This window comes from Diadema antillarum, unplaced genomic scaffold (genome assembly GCF_040938485.1).
Source record: "Diadema antillarum isolate AM-2024a unplaced genomic scaffold, OU_Dant_1.0 seq00000136_RagTag, whole genome shotgun sequence".
Taxonomy (NCBI): domain Eukaryota; kingdom Metazoa; phylum Echinodermata; class Echinoidea; order Diadematoida; family Diadematidae; genus Diadema; species Diadema antillarum.
The window spans coordinates 66,822-92,668 of record NW_027271213.1 but is presented as its reverse complement, the minus strand read 5'-3'; the positions used below and the strand labels follow the sequence as shown (position 1 = coordinate 92,668).

The window sequence follows — 25,847 nt, the reverse complement described above, 5'->3', positions numbered from 1 at the left end:
AATTTGTATGGAAGTGGATTTTGTCATATTTTTGCACGGTTTCACCAGGTGACCCAGTGACTTACTGAAAATGTAAAACATTGTGATTTACAGCCAGATTAAAAAAAAAGAAAAAAAGGAAATGCCCTAACATTTCTATTACTATTACTCTGGATTCATCAGTCAATTAATACAAACAGCATCCTTCTCATCGGCTTCAAGCTCGTACAACACGTATGAATTCTTATAAGTCTTACTTTTACCATTTTTCGTGTTGTACGTGTATCTCCAGCTTTATTAAAAGAAATGTTTCCTATTGCATTGAGGCTTCGCACTAATAGCATTTTCATCAACACACTGGCTTTTTTTCGTCAATGCGAGCAGCATGAAGACTGAATTCAATTTGCTGGCAAAAAAGCAGTTTTAAGTCAGATTAAAAACAAAACAAAATACATAACATCATTTTCTGTTCCTGTTCCAAAAGTTCCCTTCCCTCCACTTCAGCAGCAGCTTTTCTTCATGTTAAACAGTGGAAGGGAAATGACATACAATCATTGGAATTTGGACGATTTGAGGAAGATGTTTAATCAAAAATATGTTCTGATCACTACAGACAAAGCTGCAGCTATTAAAAAACTCCTGAAGTCTGATGCAATTGCAAGACAGGCTTTTAGCGACTGGCAGTGTATAGTTGCAGGGCAAACAGATTTGACTGCACACAACCCATACCAGTGGCAGATGTGGGCCATTATATATCAGACACTTGTAATGTTGTGTTTCTTAAATATGTGAGGAGTCAGATGATGCTGTTCTAATTGGTGACTAGGAATAAGAAGCATTCTCAAAAGACATCGACACAGTTTACAACAAACGTTAAACTTACCACGCTTCAGTATGAAATGGAGCGGAGATCCTGTTTGCTTTAAAGTTAATCAACTGCAATTTCACACTATCCTAGTCCAGAATTTGTGGTAAACGCATAGAACACTGTGAGTGTAAGCGAGTTTTGTGTGCTTGTTTTATACTTTTATCATTGATCTATATTTTCAGTGATCACATTACATACCTTGAGTATCTGTATTATCACAAGGTAGAAAATGAAAATAATGTACTGGAAACGAAAGAAAGTTTTCTTGAAATTAAGTGACTTTGATTCATGAGATTTTAAACTTATCTTAGCCAAAGGTTCGAAGACAGCAAAAAAAGGTTCAAGCTGATATTGCAAATAGTCATCATTTATCTTCTGCCGTCCGGTCGTCAGTCATGCATACATTTTCAAAAATCATTTTCAGATTCTCTTTAAAAACCCCATGTAATGACAGATTTTCAACAAACTAGGCGAGTAGCATCCCAAGGATGATAGACTTTCAAGGTGTTCAAATAGACACCATGTCCAAAAGGTCCCAGAACCCCGAAATTAAGGAATCTATCATTAAAAAAAAAAATCTCCCCTCACACACACACACACACACACACACACAAACACACACACACACAAAGTAGAACCAGGTGTAACAGAGCTAGGTATAATGTACAAGGTTGAATATCTTGGAGACTGCATATAGTTTTAAGTTTACTTTCGCAATTTTATCTTCTTTTCAAAATATTACACATTATATATGTATATATATATATATATATATATATATATACCTATCATATATATATATATATATATATATATATATATATATATATATGATACTAGTAGTCTGCGTGTTGGTACCAGTACAGGAAAGATGACGAAGTAGAGTGGTAATGCATTTCAGTCCAACAGTGCTATTTAGCCAGACCAAATTTTCGACGATCTTTCTTCACAATTGTCATTGTCGACCCTGAGGAAGAGGAATGTATCCGTCGAAAATTTGATCTGAATAAATAGCACTCTTGGACTAAAATGCATTACCACCCTACTTCGTGTTATATATACATATTATATATATATATATATATATATATATATATATATATATATATATAATATATTACGTGTGGGCACTATGTCCCCCTCTGAATTTAGAGTTGCTTCTTTTATAAAACTAGAAGAGCATTGAGTAAATACATCAGTGAGTGTATAAGCATACTTTCAATATACTCATACTTGGGGCTAGAGCCAAATAGAAACCAATTTTCACACGTTCATCTTCACAAAAGGTGTGTTCGATTTGTTACCAAACTTGGCTAGTAGAATATTGGTAAAATGGGTACCATCTACCATCTACCCCCCCCCCCCCAGACGACAGGATGCCCAAAGGCACCTAAAATCTGATCTAGGTGCGGCAGCCTTGGGGCTGGGACCAAATTATTGGGGACCAATTTTGATTTTTGATCCTCTTTTTTGAAAACACATGGTCAAATTAGTTTTCAACAAACTTAGTATTGTAGGTGCATTTATCGCTAGTGTCATGTATATCATGAACATCATGCCTCCCTGGGCCCTGGAAGTCCCTAAAGGCTTCCAGATATGGCCCTAGGGGTTCCCAAAGTCTTCAAATTTCCTCTCTCCCAAGTAATAGTTTGTAAGAATGCATGGAAGGTGAACTTGAGATACTCGGGTGAGGGATGGACCCCTGGGTCCTTTATTCAGAAAGTGAGTGAGTGACATGGTACCCTGATATGACAAGAACATTCTGTAAACAAAATGTCCAAACTCATGAAACTTTTGTAGAGTAGCTTATGGATATAAGCTACTCTTAATTTGAATAGATTTATGTATAAATACATTATGCAAATGTTTAGTGAAATATAGGTAATCATTCCTGATTGGAACGTATTCTATATCAGTGATTCTCAGCAGTAAAATTAAGACCACAGACACCGTCACAGGGTACCTTTTACAGATAGAGATATAAGCCTGAAGAGGCATAATGGCGGCCATTTTGCATTTAAATAAATGCAAATATATGCAAAAAAATGTATAAAGGGAAGCTTGAAAGTTATTGTTTATATCATAATTCTATTCCCTGACCTAAAAAAAAAAAAGGTTTAGACACCAGAATCTATTTTCTGCGGGTTTAATGTCCAGATATAGGGTCTTATTCCTGAGTGTATATCAATGGTATACGAAGATACGGCTACCACAGGCAATATGGCGGCCATTTTGCATGTAATTATATGCAAATATATGCAAAAACTATATAAAAGGGTGCTTGAAAGTTGCTACAGATAACAAAATTGTATTCCTTGACCTAAAAAACATAGGATTAGACACCGGAATTTACTTTCTGTGGGTTATATATCCCGAGATATAGGCACAAATAGGTTGTATGGCGGCCATTTTGAATTTATGCAAATTAGACACTGATCCACCACTCGAATTTTAGGGAACTTTTAATGTGTTATTTTAATAGCTCTTCCGGGTCAAATGCAAGTGGAATCGTTTCTGTTCCAATTAGTTGTGGGTTAACCCCCTTTTTGTCGTATTTTGACTGGACTACTGGTGGTTATGTCTATCCATAACTCACATTTCAGAACTATTTTAAAGCACTAATGCTGGGTTTTTGTTTCATCTACAAATGGTAGATTATGCCTTTAATCAATGTTTTCACTACATTGAAAAAATAAAGTAGTAGATTCAAATCGTAAGCCTGTACTTTTGGCTGATATTTCTTTAAGAAAAGATATTATTTTGTTAAAGGGATGGTACAGTATTGGTGGAGATGAAAATTGGGCTTTAACTTTTTTGCGAGATACCAAGAAAACACTTCTGACCGTTTGTAGTACAGAGCATACCATTTTAAGAGGAATTTAAAGTTTATTTGATGAGAATCGGGTTTAGAATAGCTGAAACATCCAAAAACAAAGTAAAACAAAACGATCATAATAAAATGTAGGTCCCACACTTTATTAGGATCGCTCTCTTTTGGATATCTCAGCCATTTCAAAATCAATTTTTATCAAATAAACGTTGAAATCCTCATGGAATTACATGCTCTTTCATATTTCATAAGAGGTTTCTCACTATCTCACCAAAGAATGATAAAAACCTGAAGTTAAGTCTCAACCAAAACTATACAATCCCTTTAAATCTTAAATTTCATCATGTGGACTAGTAAAGAACTAATAAAAAAAAACCCTGCTTGAGGCATCCTGAAAAACATACAGACAAACAAGAAAGAAAAAGGTACCAGTAGCTTGGATAATGGTTGATGGACCAGTTTTGGTCATAGGGTAATCTCCCTTCTAGTCCTTTATAACACTTATGTTGTTTTTTGTTATACTATGTTATTCATTTGCAGGAGAATACACAATTCTTATCCCCTCCCCGAGTGTTTTCCAGCTGTAATGCTTAGGCCTTTATCTTATATGAATATCTTTTCACTCAACACTGTTGGACATACAATGTAGATTGATTGCACTTCATGCCAAAAGTAAAAAGGGAAAAGTGGTGCATCTCCCAGGGTGTGGAGTAGCATATTGAGTTAGTGGTGGCAAAGTATGTTTTGCATTTATGTTTAAAATGGTTATTGCAGATGTTGGTTGCAGATTTTGTACAAAGTTCAGGACCAACACTGGCAACTCCATCCATACAGTACATCTCATTTTGTCTCCTCTTGTCTCAATGAATAGGATGTACACAAAATCAGAAACATCGGTATTTCGGCTCACATTGACTCTGGAAAAACAACCCTGACTGAGAGGCTGCTCTTCTACACTGGAAGAATCAAAGAAATGCATGAGGTGAGGGAATGAGTTCAAGTGAGTGCAGAACCATGCAAAAATTATCAAAACTGGATAAGGTATTATACAAATGATGCACAGGAAAGAGTGCGTTAGTGGAGATGTAGCGCACTCAAAATAATCCTGTGCATCATTTGTTTTATAAAATGGGTCGAAAACTAACAGCATTTTTCACGTACCTTTGTGGGTCAATACCAGTCAAAGAGTCAAGATGTCCAAAGATGTTCATCCCAGACATTTACGCACGTCGCACTCGGAAATCCCGCACATATAAGTACTGTACGTATAAGAGTATACGTACGCCACACATGTTATGCACACAAGAAAGGCCGGCCGGCAGCCTGAACTAGAAGTTGTTTACAGGATCGACAGCGCGTATAGTAGTGCGCGACGCACTTGTAACAACTGATTGAGTGCGCACTGCTAGTGTAAACATTGTGACGTCAGGCCGCGCATGTTAGTGAGAAATTAATACACGCACACGTGACTCATTTCAGCGCTTCCAATTGGCTACATTCTTGAACCCATTTTATAAAAGAAGTTATGACATTCTGAAATTTCACAATCTTTCAGAAAACATTTCTTGATGTGTCATTATGAATATTCAAATCAGCAAGTTGATGATGTCATGCTGTCACAATCTCTTATGCATTTCATTTACAGAAATGACAAAAATCTCATATTTCAGCTGTATAAATTTAAAACTTGCCTTAAAGGTTCCCTGAAATACAAATGCATGTTGATTTGTGATTTGCAGTGAAATGAATATCTAGAAACATTCCATATATTTTTTCGCTAATTTTTCTTCCATTTTTTCTTCAGATTACTTGGATATGCCCACAAAAAAAAAAAAAAATCCTTCCAAACCAATATTCCTGTTGTGACCTCATCTGTCAATCATTGCTAAAGTACTGAAATGTTTAACAAAAGACATAGGAATGCACCTTTCCCTCGACTCATCATAACTTGCATGTTCCCTTGCCATATCTTTTGTTAGTTACATTAATATCACACAGTAATATCTCTCTCCTTTTTTCTTTTTTGAGTTTATTTATTTTTGAAGTGGATTTCCTCTTTAAATCTCAATATCTCCTCACGTCTGGATAAAAAGAATAGCAATATCTCCCTGATCCAGGAATTTATTTTTGCCCGTTGAGATTCACATAACATACAAGTGTCTCCCCAATTATGGCTGTATCATTGCTCTTTGGAATCTCTCTGAAATTGATGGTGACTTTTAGCAGCCCTAGACGTGGTTCCTGTGTTTACATTTAGCGATATTGGTGTGTTTTTTTAAATTTAAGGTGAAGGGAAAGGATAACGTTGGTGCCACAATGGACTCTATGGAGCTGGAGAGGCAGAGAGGAATAACCATCCAGTCTGCTGCCACCTACATCTCATGGAAGGACAACAACATCAACATCATTGACACTCCAGGTATGAAGTATGAAAGTGAAGTATTGTTACAGATTGCTTTAAATTTTATCGTTTGATCATGTTCTTAATGGGAATTTTATTCAGTGATAAATGAATCATACAATGAAATATGTGCAATGCAGCATATGCTCCACTCTTTATTTTTTGCTTAAATGCATGCATGCCAAAAAAGGAATTTTTTTGTTCTCAATAAGCTTTAATTGTGGTATCACGTAAAACAAATAAAAATTACGCTGTCACTTTGAATGTGTTAACAAAATGAATAGGACAAGTATGGAAAGTACTTTTGTTGTTGGTTGTTGTCTTGAATGTAAAAATCAGACAATTACAATGAAATCAGCTGAAAGTATGTTACCTATAAATTGTGATTAAACCTAAACTTGTACATACTCATGCACAGACATACACTTATAACAGAGACAATACATTACCTGGAGACTATACATCTCCTTTTCAACCATTTGAAAGTGAAATGCAAATAGTCTGAACTTCAACTTCATGATAGACTTTTTTTTTTTGTTTTTTCACAGAGCTCAGAGTATTTTGCATGGATAGCAAGAAGCATGTTAAAGCACCTGTCTATAGCAGCCACCTGACAGTAAGGGCCTCTTTTTTTTTTTTTTTTTTTTTTTGGGGGGGGGGGGGTCTACCTTGGATTGCTGCTATAGACAGGTTTGACTGTACTTGAATTTCCTGAAATGATTGTGAACTATCTCTGCCAAGTGTATTGTTTCATGACTCAGGAAACAGTAACCAACATGTGATGCGGTTTAACCTTCAGGTCATGTGGACTTCACTGTGGAGGTTGAGAGAGCCTTGAGGGTGCTGGACGGAGCTGTTTTGGTCTTGTGCAGTGTTGGCGGGGTCCAGAGCCAGACTTTGACTGTCAATAGACAGATGAAGAGATACTCTGTGCCATGCATTGCATTCATCAATAAACTTGACAGGTGAAGATGCATATAAGTAGATAATAATTTATGTATGTACATAATTGTTATGTTGTATATGTAGAGAAAGAGAATCTGTAACAACATTAAATGCAGGGTGGCTGGTCTGTTAACACATACATTGATAGAATTAGTTAGATGGCATGTGTACATTGCTTCGACAACTTTGTATGTGGACTCTGATATACAGTATTCGTAAATTTGTAAGCAGGCTATCAAACGTACCTGAGTTCACTGGGTACTGGATCAATTCAAAATATGTTGTTTTGGTCTTCAGAGACTTAACAAAATGTTTTGGCTCAGAATTTTGCTCTTTTCAAGTGATACTGATGTCATTTCTTGTGGTGGAAATGCTGAAGAGTCTCTACTGATGGTCATATTATGAAAGACCCGGTAGTGTTTGAAACATGGCTGGTCCAGTTGAGTTCATTGCCCACCAGAGGCATTTGAAAACCCCCATTGGCACCCGTCAGCCACATGTCAGTGAATAATATGCATGGAAGCATACGCTCATTGGTAGTGGTGGACTCCAGTCAAGATTCGTTGGCTGTGTGTGCACTTTTAAAGATACATAGGATCAGTAGTAATGCTGTACACAATTCGTTTCGGGGATTTCCAAATATATCTGAGCTGGGCCAGCCTTCCCACTCTGTAGTGTCCCCTCACTTCTGGGTCTCTTATGTGTTGAAATATAGAAAGGGTATCTAGTGTTGGTTGTAGAATCATATTCATGGAGTTTTCAATGTTTTAAAGGGATGGATTAGTTCTGATGTAGATGGAGATTTAGGTTTTTAACTTTTTTATGAGATAGCTAGAAACCACTTATATAAAACATTCAAGAGCATACGATTCTAAGAGCAATTCGAAATTTATTTGACGAAATTCATCTTTGAAATATCTGAGCTATCCAAAAACAAAATGAAACAGTGGTCATAATAAGAGCAGGGACCCACCTTTTATTAGGACCACTTTGTTTTGGGATATCTCAGCCATATCAAAACTGAATTTCATCAAATAAACTTTGAATTGCTCTTAGAATTGTATGCTCGCGAATGTTCCATGTAGGTGGTTTCTAAGTATCTCACAAAAAGTTAAAACCTGAATCCCCATCTCAATTGGAACTGTACCATCCCTTTAACCTTCGTGCTTGTCCTTCTGATCCATTTGTAGAACCAAAGCAAACCCACACAGAGTGCTGTCACAGCTGCAATCCAAGTTGAACCACAACGCTGCATTCCTACAGCTCCCCATCGGTCTCGAGGCCAACTCGAAGGGGGTTGTGGACCTCGTACACCGGAGGGCTCTGCTCTTTGAAGGAGCTGCTGGGTAAGATGTCCCACAAACCTATTCAAAGTGAAAGGGATCAGGGGCGGATCCAGGAATTCCGTAAAGGGGGGCGCAAACAATTTTCCAGTGCTACTTCTCATTTTTTTCTTTTTATTCCTTTTGTTTTAACAACAAAGGGGGCATGCGCCTCCCTCTGGATCTGCCACTGGGGATGGTATAGTATTGATTGAGATGAGGATCCAGCTTTTCACTTTTCCGAGAAACTTAAAAACCACTTTATGAAATGTTAAAGAGCATATGATTCTAAGAGGAATTTAAAGTTTATTTAATGAAAATCGATTTTGAAATGGCTGAGATATCCAAAAGCAAAGTAAAACAAAGTGATCCTAATAAAAGGTGAGTTGACTAGGATAGCTTTGTTTTGGATATCTCAGCCATTTCAAAACGCATTTTCATTAAAGAAACTTTAAATTCCTCTTAGAATTATGTGCTGTTCTGTATTTCATGAGAGGTTTTTCATTATCTCAAAAAATAATAAAAAAATTTGAAATCCTGAAGCCCCATCTCAACTAAAACTATGCCATCCCTTTAATGCATCTAAGCTGTTTTCTGTACTGTACATGATGTGGTGTTAAACTTTACCTTTGTAGAATATGTGTACTCTACTGTCGTGACACCTTGCTTGTGTTTTAGAGAATTATCCTGGTATTTCTGAGTCATTGCGCCACCATCTCTTGTGGCATTGTGATCTATCATGAAGGATAGTGTTGCACCCGTGCCTCAGGGAGCATTGCATTCACAGAAAACAATTATGTACTTGTTCCACACACAGTATTCACTGAGTGTGCCCAGGATTATGAATGTAGGCTATGCATGTACTATCCAACAAGTTTTGTGAAGTAATAGAACAATCTTTAAGATACTCCATCAGTCAATCATTGCTTAAGTACCGTACCAATAAGTTAACAAAAAACATTGGAATGCACCTCCCCCTTAACTGAGCATAAATTGCATGTTTCCATGTTACTAATATGACTACCAACAGATTTGAACTGTGAGGTGCATAAAGTTGTTAGAACTACATTCACAAATTGTATAAAATGCAACTGTACTATAAATTCCTACTAAAAAAATAGGGGGAAAATTATTTTGTTTCCTTATATATGTGGATGTGGAGTTACATGATGTGCTTGAAGTGAAGAGAAAACTTCTTCTGTGCATTTTTATGAATGGTTATATGAGCTCATAGTAAACAGCAACATACTCCCTTATTTTGAAGAGAACTGGTTGTGGAGGGTGATGTTCCAGAAGACATGAAGGCTGATGTAGAGAAGTACCGGCAGAAACTGATCGGTGAGAAACATGGTGTAATCAAATGTTAGTTTGCAACATAATGACTTTGATTTACTATACTTTGTGGTGATTCAAACCAGAACAGGTGGTAACATGCCACACATAGGGATGTCTGCGCAAACTTTGGTGTGTGGCAAAAATGAGTCAGTTGTATTTTGGCTTCACAAGTGCTTGAGCCTGCATTGGCCAATTAATTCAAGTCCGTGAATATATGTTTGTAATACTGGCCCATGATCTCTGTGATATTTTTATTGTAAAGTTCAAGCAGGGTACACCCACAAATATGCATGATATGTGACTACAAAAGGAATGCTTTGTGCAGTGCTGCCGTGCCCTATTGTACAGTCAGTGTGGGTAATGCAGTAACAAAACCTTGGTTCTTGTTCAACTTGTAGTACTGGGTGTAGCAATGACTTGAAGCAAATGTTCTTTTGGAAATACTACTTGAATCACTGTTTTTAGAGGAAGGGAATTGTTTGTTTTCAACAAGATGATGTGACCATGTAGATATCATGCCAGAAAATACCTTAACCCGTTGAGGACAGTTTGATTTTGCTACAACACGCATTTCCCATAGACACCTGCCCGAGTATACTCGGGAGTTGTCCTCAACGGGTTAATCTGCTGTACAGAGTTGTTACAGATTCGTTGGGAGTAAATATTGTAGGCAACTAAACTAGAGTTTGCAGAGCACAATATCTATTTCTCTGTTTCAATTGGTTTGGCATGGCAATCTCATATCAAAGTCAGTATCAGGAATGTCCAGTGACAAAGAATCACCAGCCTAGTGATGCAATTGAGTTGCTAACTGGAATTTCTGATCAATATGAGCTGGCATCAAAACTCTAAGAATCATCACCTTTTTTGGTATGTACAGAAAATTACAGACCATCTACAACTGATATTCTGAGCAAAAATAAACGTTGAAATACTCCCAGACACCGTGATGTGATACAGTGAGAAATGCAGAGACATCATAATTTATTAGCCACCCTGTCCAGTGTTTCAAGCTGTCATTGAGTTCTCTTCAAGATAGCTCAATACAACTAACGGCTGACTTTTTCTTCATGCCCGTAGAATCTTTGTCAAATGTGGATGATGAGTTGGGAGAGATGTTCTTGGAAGAAAAGGAACCAAGTGAAAAACAAATCAAGGTCAGTACCATCTAATGCTGTCTTACCCATGTACAGTAGCCCTTGATGATAAGTTCTCTATTAACAGTGCTGTGGGAAAGCCCCTTTGTTTTTTAATATCGCAACTTCACTTTGTTTGAGGTACGTGTATTATTAAAGGAAATTTGAAATATGTCCATATTCCTCTTAATTTAGTATCACTGGACTGATGACAGTTAAAATGGCTAAGTACATATAGGCAAACTGTTTGCCCTGAAAAGCAAATTATTATGAAACTTATTCTCTCTTCACTATTTGTTCATTATCCAGTGTTTGCTAATTTCACATGTGAGCCATCCTTGCAGAAGCCTCATTGAGTCAGCAGACTTCAATTGTCTGAATAAGATATTTTAAGCACTCTTCAGACTTCATAGGCTTTCTAATGATATATCACTTGTCGTACCTAGTTTCCAATCAAACACCTTCCACACAACAGTGAATAAGATCCTACCAGAGGGACTTAACTTTGAGAAAATGGCTGTCTAATGTCTTGTACAGTTGAAGGGTAAGGAAGTAAGGTGCCTAGACACATCAGCCAATTCAAAACACAATAGACGCACATACAAGTGTCATGAAACTAAACACTCTTAAAGATCATTATACTCTTGGACAGGAGGGTATTCAGAATGTTCAACCAATGATTCTATCATAACAATAACCAAAATAATTCATTATGTTTCAGCCTGATGAAACCTCCTCTTATGGCTCTAGGGGTACCTTGGGGATACATAATACATGTACACCTGCCCATTCTGCATACAATTTAGGACCTGCATGTAGGCAAATAGTACTTTACAATACACACTATTCAAATGGGGAAATGTGAAAATTTTTACAGGTATTCTTGATTATTGTGTGTGCACTTATACACTAAAATCAAGCCTACATTTTTGGCTTAGTAAACTTGTTTCTTACTATTCACCCATCACTGTTTCTCGTAACATTCCAGGAAGCCATCAGGAGATGCGTGCTGCAGAGGTCGTTCACCCCAGTTCTGATGGGTACTGCCCTCAAGAACAAAGGCGTTCAGGTTGGGGCCCAAACTACTCCTTAACACCACACCACTGGGCAAGCTTTTCTAAACTTGCTATCATTGCTATCAGTGTTTTAAGGTGTCTGGCAGAAAGGCACTGGTTATGTTTACCCCTTTTAAAGTATGATTTATCTAACTGCTAGTAACTTCTTTTTCTTCTTTTTTTTTTGCTTTTTCCTTTCTATATTTATAGTAAAATCTTTCATGGTACACTTTGTTAGGTGTTATGTATTAATAAGTGAGTTTATATCTCCAACTTTATCTAACTTTAAGGACAAGTTCACCTTCATAGACATGTGGGTTGAGTGAATGCAGCAATATTAGTAGAACACATCAGTGAGAGTTTGAGGAAAATCGGACAATCCGTTCAAAAGTTATGAATTTTTGAAGTTTCTGCTCAGTCACGGCTGGATGAAAAGTATACTATAGCTTGTGATGTCACATGTGTACAACGATATAAAGAAAGAATAAAGAAAATTCAGCATATTTCCATTTTTCTCGCATAACAAAAGAACACTCGACTTCTCTCTTTCAGAAGGCAGGGGGGATAATATTACCCTTAACCCTAAAAAGACTGGGGGGGGGCCTAAAAGGCCCCCCCTCGACATTTCGCGCGATTACTCAGCAACACGCAATGCTCTCGCCGCGATGCTCTATGACTTTTTTCTTTCAAGTTTCCCGCACATTTTGACACCAAAGTTGTGACGCCCGGGGGTACGGTTCTGAAGTTACATAACTTTTTGTACATGCACGTGAGACCGAAAATGGCTCAAAAATGTGATTTTGTGTACAAAGTCAATACAAATTGAGTTTTATCACATGGTTCATATAAATATGCTTATTTTTACTCTCAATGGCTAAAATCAATTTGTTTTAGTAGTATTATGCTTCAAAAAGGGTCTGCCACAAATTTTGCTGAAAAAAACAACAAAAACAAAAGGTTGAAAAAACAAAGAAATACATAAGAAATTCATAAAACAATAAAATAAATAAATTAATTTTGATACCGATTTTTTTTTCAAGTACATTTGCTAAGAATGTTACAAAGAATATCTAGACCCAAAATGAGCACTTTTGGAGCTTTATTTACTGATTTAGATAAAAAAGTCTGATTTCTCGCATAAATTAGCATAATTAATCAAAATAAAATAAAAGAAGACTATTTTGGAAAATTTAAATATACGATCTTGTAGATTACATCGCACACTACCATTGTGCAAATTTCCGCGGCGATCGCGCGATCGACGGCCGAGATCTTAAGGGGGGCCCTTTAGGCCCCCCCCCCCCAGTCTTTCGAGCTACCAAAATAGCCCAGTCTTTTTAGGGTTAACATACGTCAGTGACAAGTCAAAGAAATGTACACTTTATTATACCCCCGCCAAACGAAGTTTGAAGGGGGTATATAGGAATCAGCGGACGGTCGGGCGGTCGGGCGGGCGGTCGGGCGGTCGGTCGGTCGGGCGGTCGGTCCGTTGCAAATCTTGCGTCGCGAACTACTTCCTCAGTTTTCAACCGATTCCCACAAAACTTGGCACAGATGTGTGCCTTGGGTTGTAGATGTGCAAGACGTATTTTTTGACAGTACCCAAAAGTACGTTGCCACGGTAACGGCATATTATGGGCAAAAATGGGTACAAATCTTGCGTCGCGAACTCCTCCCACAGTTTTTTGATCAATTTATATGAAATTAGGTACAGATGTTCATCTGAATATGTTAATGTGCAAGACACATATTTCCGCAGTGGCAAAAAGTGCGTTGCCATGGTAACGGCATGTTATTTGTAAAATATAGGGCAAAATGCTTCATGGCAAAACTGCTTCATCAGTGTTCTTCCAATTCTCATGGAATTCATATTGAATGTTTGTCTTAGGATATAGGTCAGCATGACACATTTCTTGACAGTGACAAAAAGTATGTTGCCATGGTAACAGCTCACATATTATGAGCCAAAATGATGGAAAATTTTGTGTTGCAAACTACTTCCTCAGTTTTTGCCCAATTTCCATGAAACTTGGTACAGATGTGTGCCTTTGGTTGTAGATGTGCAAGACGCATTTTTTGACAGTACCCGAAAGTACGTTGCCATGGTAACGGCATATTAATGGCAGAAGATCAAGGAAAGATCTTGCGGATTTAACTACTTCCTCAGTTTTTTGACCAAAGCTTATGAAATGTGGCACACACCTTGATCTTGGTGGGAAGATGTGGAAGACATATTTTTCGGACGTGTCGGAAGCTGCGTTGCCATGGTAACGGCATATAAATGGCAGAAGATCAAGGAAAGATCTTGCGGATTGAACTACTTCCTCTGTATTCGACTGAAGCTCATGAAATGTGGCACACACATTGGTCTTGGTGGGAAGATGTGCAAGACATATTTTTTGGACGTGTCGGAAGCTGCGTTGCCATGGTAACGGCATATTAATGGCGGAAGATCAAGGAAAGATCTTGTGGATTGAACTACTTCCTCAGTTTTTGACAAAAGCTTATGAAATGTGGCACACACAATAGTCTTGGTGGGAAGATGTGCAAGACATATTTTTCGGACGTGTCGGAAGCTGCGTTGCCATGGTAACGGCATTTAAATGGCAGAAGATCAAGGAAAGATCATTCCTTGGGTAAGACTGTCGTCACGGGGCGGGGGTATTAATCACCTTAAGTGATATTTCTAGTTCAAAAAGTAAAGTTTTGTGAAATTCTCTTTTTATTTTCCTGATATTGTTGTACGCATGTGACATCATACACTGTAGTAGTCTTCTCATCCAGCAGTGACTGTGCAGATACTTTAAAAATTCATAACTTTTGAAGGGATTGTCCGATTTTCCTCAAACTTTCACTGATGTGTTCCACTATTATTGCTGCATTCTCTCAATCCTGATATGTATATGAAGGTGGACTTGTCCTTTAATTAGAGTGATACTATGTGGTAAAGAACATAAGAATTTTAACTTTTCTTTTAAGAATGGTCGTGTGTGCATACCTGGGAGCTTTCATATGCATCCTCTCTTCTTACAAGCCTGTGTAGTAGCGTACACTGTAATGAAAGCTTTCCCACAGGTTAGTGTAGTTTGGTTGTTTGTTGTAGTAATTGGTTTGGAATGTTTCACTTTTCTCTCTAGCCCCTGCTGGATGCTGTCATAGACTACCTGCCAAATCCATCAGAAGTCGACAACTTTGCGTTCAATGAGTAAGTGAGAAAAATAAATGTCTCAAATATGGTGATTTTTCAATCTCTCCTGCGAAATTATGATGCAGATCCTTATAGAATGAGTGGATGAGAGCGTACACATGACCAGGCATTTAATTTGCTTAACACATGATTATGCCTGTGACCGATAGTGCATAAAGTAAAGTAATGACCGGTCATTAGCACTGTACTTCGCAATGGTCGTCAGGCAAGATTTTATTGTTTTATGTACTCGCGAGAATGGCTGCTGTAGAATTTCATTGCCTACATTTGGAGTTCTTTGGACCGAGGATGTCTGCTAAATCAGTTTATAAAACAGAGAATATCACGTCACTTTGGCCGGGCATTAGTACTTCCCACACTCAGTTCCTTTGAAACAGTCCGAGCACCATCGGCTATTTCCTCGGGTGTGTTAGACTATTCCAAAGGTACCTCGTGTGGGTAATTTGTAGTAATGCCCTCATAGACGTGTATTACTAGTATAATTGTATACTCACTTTCAATTCTTTAATGACACAAACAAATCTTATTGTACAGAAATCAGTAACGGTCTTATTATAATTTACATTCTTTTGAAAAGATACAATGCTCTATGTGTTCTTTGTGATGTTTCATTGGCACTTTGTATGAAATCAAAGAACACTCACCATCATATTACTTGTTTGGGTACCAGGATGACTATAGTTGCTGTTATATCATACCATCTCTAGGTATTTATCTGAATATAATTTCTTAATTTTAAAAAGAAATCATAGCCATGCCTTATGTCGGCAAATATTTGTTGCATGATTTGCTGAGACACTACCACATTGACATGAAATTGATGAAAATATAAAATGGCCGCAAAGAAGCCTATTGCCTCTTATATGTCTCTGAGTACGCCCAAATGGTGTCAAAATTTTATTTGATGTTTCAGGGAGGATGAGAGAGTGAAGATGAGTCCAGTGAGGGATGATGCCGAAAAATTTGTCTCCTTGGCTTTCAAACTTGAGGTAAGAATATTCATGGAATAATTGGGTAATGGCTTCCCTGAGCAGAAAATACATGTACACTGTATCTGCAGGTCAAATATTGTTGCTTGAATTTTTTTTTCTTATATTTGTCCTTCAAACACATTGTTCTGATATTCAGAACTATTGTAGAGTTCATCTAGCAATATTCCATACATGTTGTGAATTTGTTATGAAGCTGTTATGTATCCACGCACAATCCTCACGAAAGAGCGAGGTTGAGGTTAAATGAGAATTAGTAATTCAAGCTGATGTAAGGGCAGCGATACTATTTATTATTATGAAAGAGGATGAGAATGATTGAGTATGCATTCCATGGTAAGAGTTCCAAAAACTTCCAAATCAAACGATTGGTCTTTCTCCTACCCAGCCAATGTCCTCTGTACTTTCTCCACATGTACATGTTCTTATACTTTATATTTACACTTTAAACTTCTGTGTAGAATGCAGTGAGCATTTCTTTACTGGCTCTAGCGCAATACAAATTGCAACTGTCATTATTATTATTATTGTAATTATTATTATTATTATTATTATAATTATTATTGTTGTTGTTGTTGTTATTATTACTTTTATCATTATAATTGTTGTTATTATCATTATGTATCTGACTAGGCTGGTAGATTTGGCCAGCTGACCTACATGAGGGTGTATCAGGGGTGTCTACAGAAAGGGCAGTACATCTACAACACCAGGACACGCAAGAGAGTCAAGGTCTCACGCCTTGTCCGCATGCACTCTGACAAGATGGAGGTAACTCTTTGGTGTCCCCTGTTCAACATATATCCATTGATTATCTCCTATCTGTTGGTAGATCTTGTTGTTCCTTCCCAAGCAATGTTTACCGAGAGTCAAATTTGGTAAGGAGGGACTTTCGTTTGAAATATTTACTTTATTTCATGCACTCTACTTTGATATCTCTCTCTTTTTTTTTTCTTTGTCATTCTATCCCTTCCCATTTTGTTCATGCATCATAGTCAGCATTCATAAATTGTGCTGGATGCCAGCCTGAAATGTGATTCAAGAATCATAGTTTGTGAAGCTGTCAAGTCAAGTGCTGGGTTTGTGAAACTAAGCAAACTAGCAGGGGTGGATCCAGGAATTCCGTAAAGAGGGGGCGCAAACAATATTTCTCGTGCTACTGCTGGGTTTTATCTCATTTTTTCTTTGTATTTCTTTTGTTTTTTAACAACAAATAATGAGGGGGGGGGGGTGCACCCAGTGCTCCCCCGCTGGATCCACCACTGAACTAAAATCAAATTCCCATTAACAGTCACATAACCAATTAAACAATCATCAGGTTTTCAGGGCATGTCATATGAAACCATTTACTGACATAAAAGTATATGTTTTATTTTACACATACCGTGTATTTTTTGACAGATTTTTTCTGCTTCTGTCGAGATACTTGCGCTGAAGAAACAAATTGTACGTTTGCATTTGTTCTGGATTGACTTTGAGCATCTGACGTTTTCTCATATGTCTCCAGGATGTGGCTGAAGTGTATGCGGGAGACATCTGTGCTCTGTTTGGCATCGACTGTGCCAGTGGAGACACCTTCACCAATGACGGAAAGTTCCAGATATCTATGGTGAGACAAAACAAAAAACAAAAACAAGAAAACATCCAGAGTGAGAGTGGGTGAAGTTGTCGTTTTTTTTTTTCATCTTCTTAAAATGTTCATATGTTTGTGACCTCGCATCACAAAACAAGCAAAACTTAACGGGATATAAGTTGTCATAGTTCGTTCGACAGAAGAGATTTATCAGCTTTAAAATGATGTAAAACCCATCTAAATTGAATGAGCTCAACCCAATGAAATGAGGGCTAGAAATTCTAACCATTAGAAAAGTTGGTAATGATGAAGAGGACTATAGGTGAATAGCAAGGAGGGATTTCAAAATTTAGCAAGAAACTTAAAAGGATTATTAGCTTACCTGGGAGCATCGCACACTCATTACTCACATTCTATTCATGACTTTTTAAAAGTAAAAGTTTTCACTGTAAACATGACTGTGTTACGAATAGTACTGTAAGTGTATGTGTCCTGTATTACTAAACATACTTATTTATGTGTTGGTATCAATACATTCATATTTTAATGTTTGTGTAAGTTTTAGAATCAGTGGTCAAGCAAAATGTGATGAAAAATAATTTTGTATGTTATTCATTGTGAAGTTTGTTCTATGTTTATTTTATTGTAATGCACTATGTATCCATTTGTTCTTTCAGGAACCAATGCACGTGCCAGATCCTGTAATTTCTCTTGCCATTAAACCTGAAAAAAAGGTAAAGATCCATCCCAAGCTTGCCATGTGAAATTACTTAACATTGATTAACACCTTTCATTGTATTTTGGTTTAAATTCATTCTGGTGGAAGACAGCAAAATACAAATTCAGAGACACAAGCTTATACTGTGTAAATGTAAATATTACAGTATAGTGTAAATAATGTAATTCAAATTATTGTGCTCACAAAACATATATTTGAAACAATATATGTGTTGCAAGGAAGTTGAGAAAAAAAAAGCACATACATTGTTTGTATGAATATTTGTCTGCTGCAGAATGATGCGATATGGATTCTTTATCTTTTTATGGTTCTGCGACTCGACCACCCCAGTACTGTTGAAAGATGGCTTTCAAAAGATGACTGGTGTGTCTGTTCAGGTTACACTGCTTGTTCAGGGGGATTTCAGGATTTGAAATGAAACATCAAAAACTTGATACACATGAGCTTGCTTGTGTGTCCCTATCCCCTGTCCGTCAGTGCTGGAATTTATTTTGAGAGAATGTTTTAATGAACATACATAATAATGGAGGGAGTAAATGATACAACTCAAATACTACCTTGACTTACAGACGGATCTTGACAACTTCTCCAAGGCCATTAACCGATTTACAAGAGAGGACCCAACCTTCACCGTCTACTTTGATGATGAAAGCAAAGAGGTAACATTTTTCTTCTCAAGGGTTGTTCCTTTAAATCTGAAAACAAAAATGTGACAAAACTTTGCTCTGTTTTTACCCAAAGAAGGTTTTTGTTATGTCATAACACTCTACCAGTTCACTTATAAGAATTTTAAACTTCGTCGCATATGATAATGTACATGTAACTACTAGAATATGTAGATAGAGAAATAGGTTTAGGTGCACATATACTTTTCGAATTGGATTTTATGAATTATATAATATATAGAGAATAAGGGAGATAGGTCAGCAGATAAATACATGCACCCATTTAACATTCATACTTCAATTATTTGATCAAATGGTACGTGGTGTGACATGGTTGTGTAGCATATTAGGTTATAGTAATAAGTTACAGTCATGATAACATCTTGGAAGAGGTCCATCTGATTGGTAATTCTCTAATTAAGGCAAAATTTCGTTTGTACACAACCAAAGAAAATAATTTACCTTGCGTGAGCTTTCGCCTAATGTCTGTAGGCTTCATCAGACTGGCGTTGACTCGCCGTAGATGGGGTGTAGGCAGTCTTACAGTCCAAGAGAATGGACTCGCGCAAGGTAAATAGTTTTCTTTGGTTGCGTACAAACGAAATTTTGCCTTAATTAGTCATAATAACAGTCATTAAAGTTCAAGTCATATCTATGATATAGTCACTATCATGATGATGCCATAGCATGTCTAGGGCAATTACCCCCTGGGCAATTACCCCAGACCCTTCCCCTGACCCTAACCCTAATCCTAATCCTACATCCTGAACCTAAACCTAACCTAAACCCAAACTCTAACCCTAAACATAATTTTTACTCTAACCTTATAACTAACCAGTATTTAGCTGGGGATAATTGCCCTGATATGATCACAGCAAGTGCTGGTTATTCCCAGAACCTTTGTTCTTAACATGAAGATTTCTCATCCTCGATTCCTTCCCAGACCATAGTTTCAGGGATGGGTGAGCTCCACCTGGAGATTTACGCCCAGAGGATGAAGAATGAGTATAACTGTCCAGTCATCACCGGCAAGCCCAAAGTCGCCTTCCGGGAAACCATCTTGGGGGAGGTGGAGTAAGTACAATGTATTCCCATCATCACCCTTAATGCTGAGTTCCCACTGTTGTGTTTATCAACCATGTTCACTTTGTGCGCCATGATTGACCATTAGTAGCTAATCTCGAAGTTTTTGTCTATGTCTATCACAATTTGTGCCATGATTGAAATTGTGGTCCTGATCGTGAAGTAATTTTGTAATCTTTTCAGATCTTGAGGTCAGTTGTGGCAATCACATTGATCGTAAACAAGTCTTTCACAGTTCAAAAATTGTCTGAGATCAATGCGATTGCCAGGACTGTTTTGATGCAATCCATAATATAATATACACCATTTATCTCCTATTCTTGTCATGCTACACTTACTTTCACTGTTGCATATATTCATTGTTTGTTTGTTTTTCCCCCAATTCTGCCTTCACAGCTTTGAGTATCTGCACAAGAAGCAATCTGGAGGGGCTGGTCAGTTCGGAAAGGTCATTGGGACCATAGAGGTCAGTAGGTTGGAACAGATGGCACACTGCTAATTATAGTAAAACCTGTCTTAGCGACCACCTGTCTATAGTGACCACCTGCCTTATACGACCACTAAAAACAATTCCCTCCAAGAGAAAAAAAACCCAAAATGTTAAAGAACCTGTCTGTAGCGGCTACCAGTCTATAACAGCCACTTTTTTTGTCTCTCTTGGGTGGCAGCTATAGATGGCTTTGACTGTACTTTCAATTTATTTCATCCGCACAATCAATGTCATTGCATATTTTTAGTCACTCTTTGAGAGAGCAGATCCCTTTCCCCCTTAATGTATACTTCAACCACCAAACCTTACTGGACTGTAATGGGTAATTTCAGTTTACTGTAATGGTTAAGAATGTAATGATAGATATCAGATTTAATTGTTGCATGTGAGGATGAACTGAATACATTGTAATACACACATACTTTCTCGATGGAATATTATCGTTAATTTTGATGGTTGCACGTTCTTTCAGCATTAGGGTGTAGCTTTTTAATCAGAGTTCTTGTGTATTGTGTGATTTTTTTTTTTTTTTTAAAGTGACCAATGTAGAATCAGTGAATAAAGATGCTAATATCCATTTCATTATATCTTTACTGAATGTTGCAGCCTCTATCACCGGAGAGTTACACCAAGTTTGAATTCTCTGATGAGACCGTTGGGACCAACATCCCCAAACAGTTTGTTCCTGCAATAGAAAAGGTGAGATCCATTAAAACAAATAGTATAATGTCTTTGTCAGTCACTATTGTTGTGATTATTTTGAGCTCCAACCATTGAAAAGTTGCTGCTTCTTTTTAAGTTTAGCTATGAACTATAGCATGGGTCTTTTGATCAGCTATATGTATGATGTAATATTGTTAGATAATAGGTTCTAGTCCCTTGTATGTAGTTGTTCTCCTAAAACATCGGGCAGGCATGTTGACATTTTCAGACATATATCTTTTTGTAATAACATATAGTCTGAAGAAAGATTAAGTACAAGGTTCATTTACTTCCAGAAACCTCACTCACTAAGTGTTTGAGATTTTGAGATATTTTTCTAATGGCATTGCTGAATCATAGTCTGAAAGAAGACTACATGAGAAGCTCCATTCCTCTTCCGGAAACCTCAATCTTCAAATTACAAAGGGTATGAGAATGTTAGATAGCTTCTGACAGAAATGCTGATGTGATTTTTCCCTTCTTAATCATAGTCTGAAGAAAGATTAAGTATAAGGTCCATTCCTCTTCCAGAAGCCGCACTTGGTAAACCTGACAAAGTGATTGAGATTGTGATATATATATATATATATTTCTTTAATCGGAAATGCTAATGTAATTTCCCTTCATAATACCTAGCATGGGATTTGAATGTTCATAAACTTATGTTGTACAAAACAAATAATTACATACTGCTGATAACCAAAAAAATCCCAACTTCTCAGAGTTTCAAGAACACTTTATATATAGGTACTGATAAACTATTATTTGTTCTGTAAGTTGAGCAAAGGATGTCAAGCTTTGCATGCCTTTACTATGTATATTTATATGTATTGGGGCTGATATTTGGTGAACTTGTGTCATTCCATATGACTATCAAAAATGTAGGGCTTCATCGAGGCTTGTGAGAAGGGCACCCTCATGGGCCAGAAGATTACAGGAATGCGGGTGAGACTGATTGACGGCCAACACCACATGGTAGATTCCAGTGAGCTGGCTTTTCGACTGGCAGCCATTGGTGCACTGAAGCAAGGTACGATACAATTATTAGCATCTTGAAGCAGTGCTCCCTTTCTTACCCCACTATATTCCGAGTACTACTAGTACTTCCCTCCCCCACCATTTTGGAGGCATACAAGAGTTGTGAGAATTTTTATTCCATTGTATGTCTCAAAGGTCATGTATCCCTTTTTCAAACATCACAAAATTCAGCATGGTTTAACCCTAAAAAGACTGGGGGGGCCTAAAAGGCCCCCCCTCGACATTTCGTGCGATTACTCTGCAACACGTAATGCTCTCGCTGCGATGCTCTATGACTTTTTTCTTTCGAGTTTCCCGCACATTTTGACACCAAATTTGTAATGCTCGGGGGTGCGGTTCTGAAGTTACATTGTACATAAGTTTTTGTACATGCATGCGAGGCCAAAAATGGCTCAGAAATGTTATTTTGTGTACAAAGTCAATGCAAATTGAGTTTTTTCACATGGTTCATATGAATATGCTTATTTTTGCTCTAAATGGCTAAAATTAACTTGTTTTAGGAGTATTATGCTTCAAAAAGTGTCTGCCACAAATTTTGTTGAAAAAACAACATAAAACAAAAGGTCGAAAAAACAAGGAAATACATAAGAAGTTCATAAAACAATAAAATAAATAAGAAATTAATTTTGATACTGAATTTTTTTAAAGTACATTTGCTAAGAATGCCACAAAGAATAATTAGACCGAAAATCGGCACTTTTGGAGCTTTGTTTACTGATTTAGGTCAAAGAATCTGATATCTCGCTTAAATTGGCATAATTAATCAAAATAAAATAAAAGAAGACTATTTTGGAAAATTAGAATATACGGTCTTGTAGATTACATCGCACACTACCATTGTGCAAATTTCCGCTGCGATCGCGCGATCCATGGCCGAGATCTTAAGGGGGGGCCCTTTAGGCCCCCCAAGTCTTTCGAGCTACCAAAATAGCCCAGTCTTTTTAGGGTTAAGGATGATGTCTTCCAACATGGCCTATGAAATCTTACAGTAATGCAACTCAGAGTTTAAAAAACAGGAAAATATATTAACCCGTTGAGGACGGATTGATTTTGCTGCAACACACATTTCCCATAGACACCTGCCCGAGTATACTCAGGACTCGTCCTCAGCGGGTTAAAGAAAAACCAATCCCATGTTACTCAAGAATGCACTCCCCTTTTGTACAGAGAATATCAGTTTGATATTTTGCAGGGTTTGAATAAATTTACTGGAAATATGAAGTATTGTTTCACTCTCCATCATAAAGGAGTTATCAGTTATATTATTTTGATTATAATGACCGATACTAACAACCACTCATTTGCACTCTGCTTCATTGCCTGCATGTGTAGTATGAATGCATTGGAATTATTTGTGGGTGTGTTTCAGTTAGCTTGGAGCTGGTGCTACCCTAGGAATCTTGTGAAACTAGTTGCCCCGTAATGTGAATCATGTTACCATTTTCTAAAACAAATAATGCACATTAATTGGTTGGATGTTAGTAAGAATTATCCACCCTATGGTAACTTCTGGAACAATCTGAAACATTTCAGGTGAAGCCAAGCGTGCTTTAGACTGACCGAAATTCATAGTGAGCATTGTTTGTATAAAGTAATAATGTGTATTATTTGTTAAATCTCCTCCTTCCACCCCCCCCCCCCCAGCCATGGCCAAAGCACAAGGCATCATCTTAGAGCCCATAATGGATGTGGAGGTCAATGCCCCCAATGAGTTCCAGGGAGCGGTCATCGCTGGGATCAACAAGAGGAACGGAGTCATCCTGGGCAGCGATGGAGGCGAGGGGTACTTCACACTCTACTGTGAGGTGAGGGAGTCAGCAAAGCTCCTTAACATTACATGTAGAATTGCGACCAGGACTACGTTTTACATTGTACTGGACTGACTCTCCATGTGCCCAATACCCACCTTAAAAAGAATGGGGATATAGAGCCTTCACGTTTGAGGAACTCTCTTCCAGTTTCACTTTGGAATTGTAACAATCTCATTACCTTCAAATCTGAATTGAAGACTTATCTTTTCCAGCATCTTTGTGAATGATGTGTGACATATTGTGAGAGTTGGTCAGATTTGAATGTTTCTACAGATAAATGGTGATATATAAATGTTGTTTCATCATCATCATCATCATAAGTGACACCAGAGACTAAGAAGAGATGAACACTCTCTTCAGTAGAGGATGGCATGTAACTTTGTGATATATAGATAATGACATTGTGAAAGTCAAAATTTGATTCACTAGGCAGCATGATTAAATGTAGCAGTGGCCAAACTCTATTGAGAAATGTTAGAGATGGAATGGTCAAAGGTTAGTTTAACACACACTCACACACACACACAAATATTTGATTTTGATGTCAATATGTTGCACATTAATTCTTTAGATTGCTGGGTCTTGAATTGTACCATCACACTGTAAACACCATATACGTATGCGAGTATGATATTTTGCGATTGGGACTTGTATTAAAAACTATTTCATGAGTGGTCGAATGCATGATCGAGATCCACATTGTACAATAATGTCTCCTTTCTCTCCGTTTCATCATCGCACAGGTTCCGCTGAATGACATGTTTGGCTACGCAACTGAACTCCGTTCCAACACGCAGGGCAAGGGGGAATACTCCATGGACTACAGCCGATACCAACCAACTCGCCCAGCCGTCCAAGAATCCTTGATACAAACATACCAGGCGGAGAACGGTCTCCTGAAGTCTGCCAAGAGGTCAAGATGATAATGTTGCCAAGGAGCTCGTGGAGGCTGCTTCGGATAATTATGTCATGCAGTCAAACTCTATGAACTTTGCAGCCAGAGGGCAGTGTGCAGAAGAAATACGAAAGAAAGTTGATTAACTGGACTGTTTGAGATCTGCCTGCCAAGAGATTCAGGGGAGATGTGTTCAGAGATGACATATAGTTGCCCCTGGAAGTAAAAGAACTGAATGACGTCTATATGTTATTAGCCAGGTCTAGTGCAATGCAGTCTACAGTGCTCCATACCAGAAGGATGATCTCGTTTTGTACAGTAAAGCTATAATTTAATTTTTTTAGGTACAGTCTTCGCCATGCATACACATATTCGTTTAAGAACAGAATTATGTAAGCCCTTCCACTGTGACTGGTGCAGACAAGTGCAAATGAATGAAATAATATTCCTCGCCAATGTTATCTAACACTGAGGAATTGTCATAACGTGGGTTAGAAAACATTAAAAGCAAAACAATCAAATTGTGGTCTCCTTCAGGAGTATAATTGAGATGTTCTCATCATGGGAAAACTGGAGCAATGTGATGATTAACATTCATAAGATGTTGTTTCTTCCCACTCTGTCTAGTGAGTGGCAGGATTGCTTATATTGCTTATGCAAAGCTCATTCGCCCTGTACATACCCAAGTGTAACGGGATGGGGGAATCTTGTAGGGAAAACTTCCTCTGTATCATTGATCCATACTTTTGCTGAATTAAAAGTTCAGTCTGTATGATTTTCACC

General features: G+C 37.6%; 1 protein-coding gene across 1 annotated transcript in view; it reads left to right on the top strand.

The window, feature by feature from the left end:
- Positions 1-25,423, top strand: part of LOC139727544 (elongation factor G, mitochondrial-like) — a 30,589-nt gene extending 5,166 nt beyond the window's left edge. The window contains exons 3-21 of the mRNA XM_071638518.1: positions 4,549-4,659; positions 5,964-6,096; positions 6,878-7,043; positions 8,214-8,369; positions 9,610-9,683; positions 10,761-10,837; positions 11,805-11,885; positions 15,009-15,076; positions 15,993-16,068; positions 16,702-16,839; positions 17,576-17,677; positions 18,319-18,375; positions 18,950-19,039; positions 19,989-20,119; positions 20,525-20,594; positions 21,225-21,317; positions 22,206-22,350; positions 24,003-24,163; positions 24,913-25,423. Coding sequence (XP_071494619.1) covers positions 4,549-4,659; positions 5,964-6,096; positions 6,878-7,043; positions 8,214-8,369; positions 9,610-9,683; positions 10,761-10,837; positions 11,805-11,885; positions 15,009-15,076; positions 15,993-16,068; positions 16,702-16,839; positions 17,576-17,677; positions 18,319-18,375; positions 18,950-19,039; positions 19,989-20,119; positions 20,525-20,594; positions 21,225-21,317; positions 22,206-22,350; positions 24,003-24,163; positions 24,913-25,092 — 2,109 coding nt within the window. The 3' untranslated portion in view covers positions 25,093-25,423. The remainder of the gene's footprint in view (positions 1-4,548; positions 4,660-5,963; positions 6,097-6,877; positions 7,044-8,213; positions 8,370-9,609; positions 9,684-10,760; positions 10,838-11,804; positions 11,886-15,008; positions 15,077-15,992; positions 16,069-16,701; positions 16,840-17,575; positions 17,678-18,318; positions 18,376-18,949; positions 19,040-19,988; positions 20,120-20,524; positions 20,595-21,224; positions 21,318-22,205; positions 22,351-24,002; positions 24,164-24,912) is intronic.
- Positions 25,424-25,847: the final 424 nt, after the last annotated feature.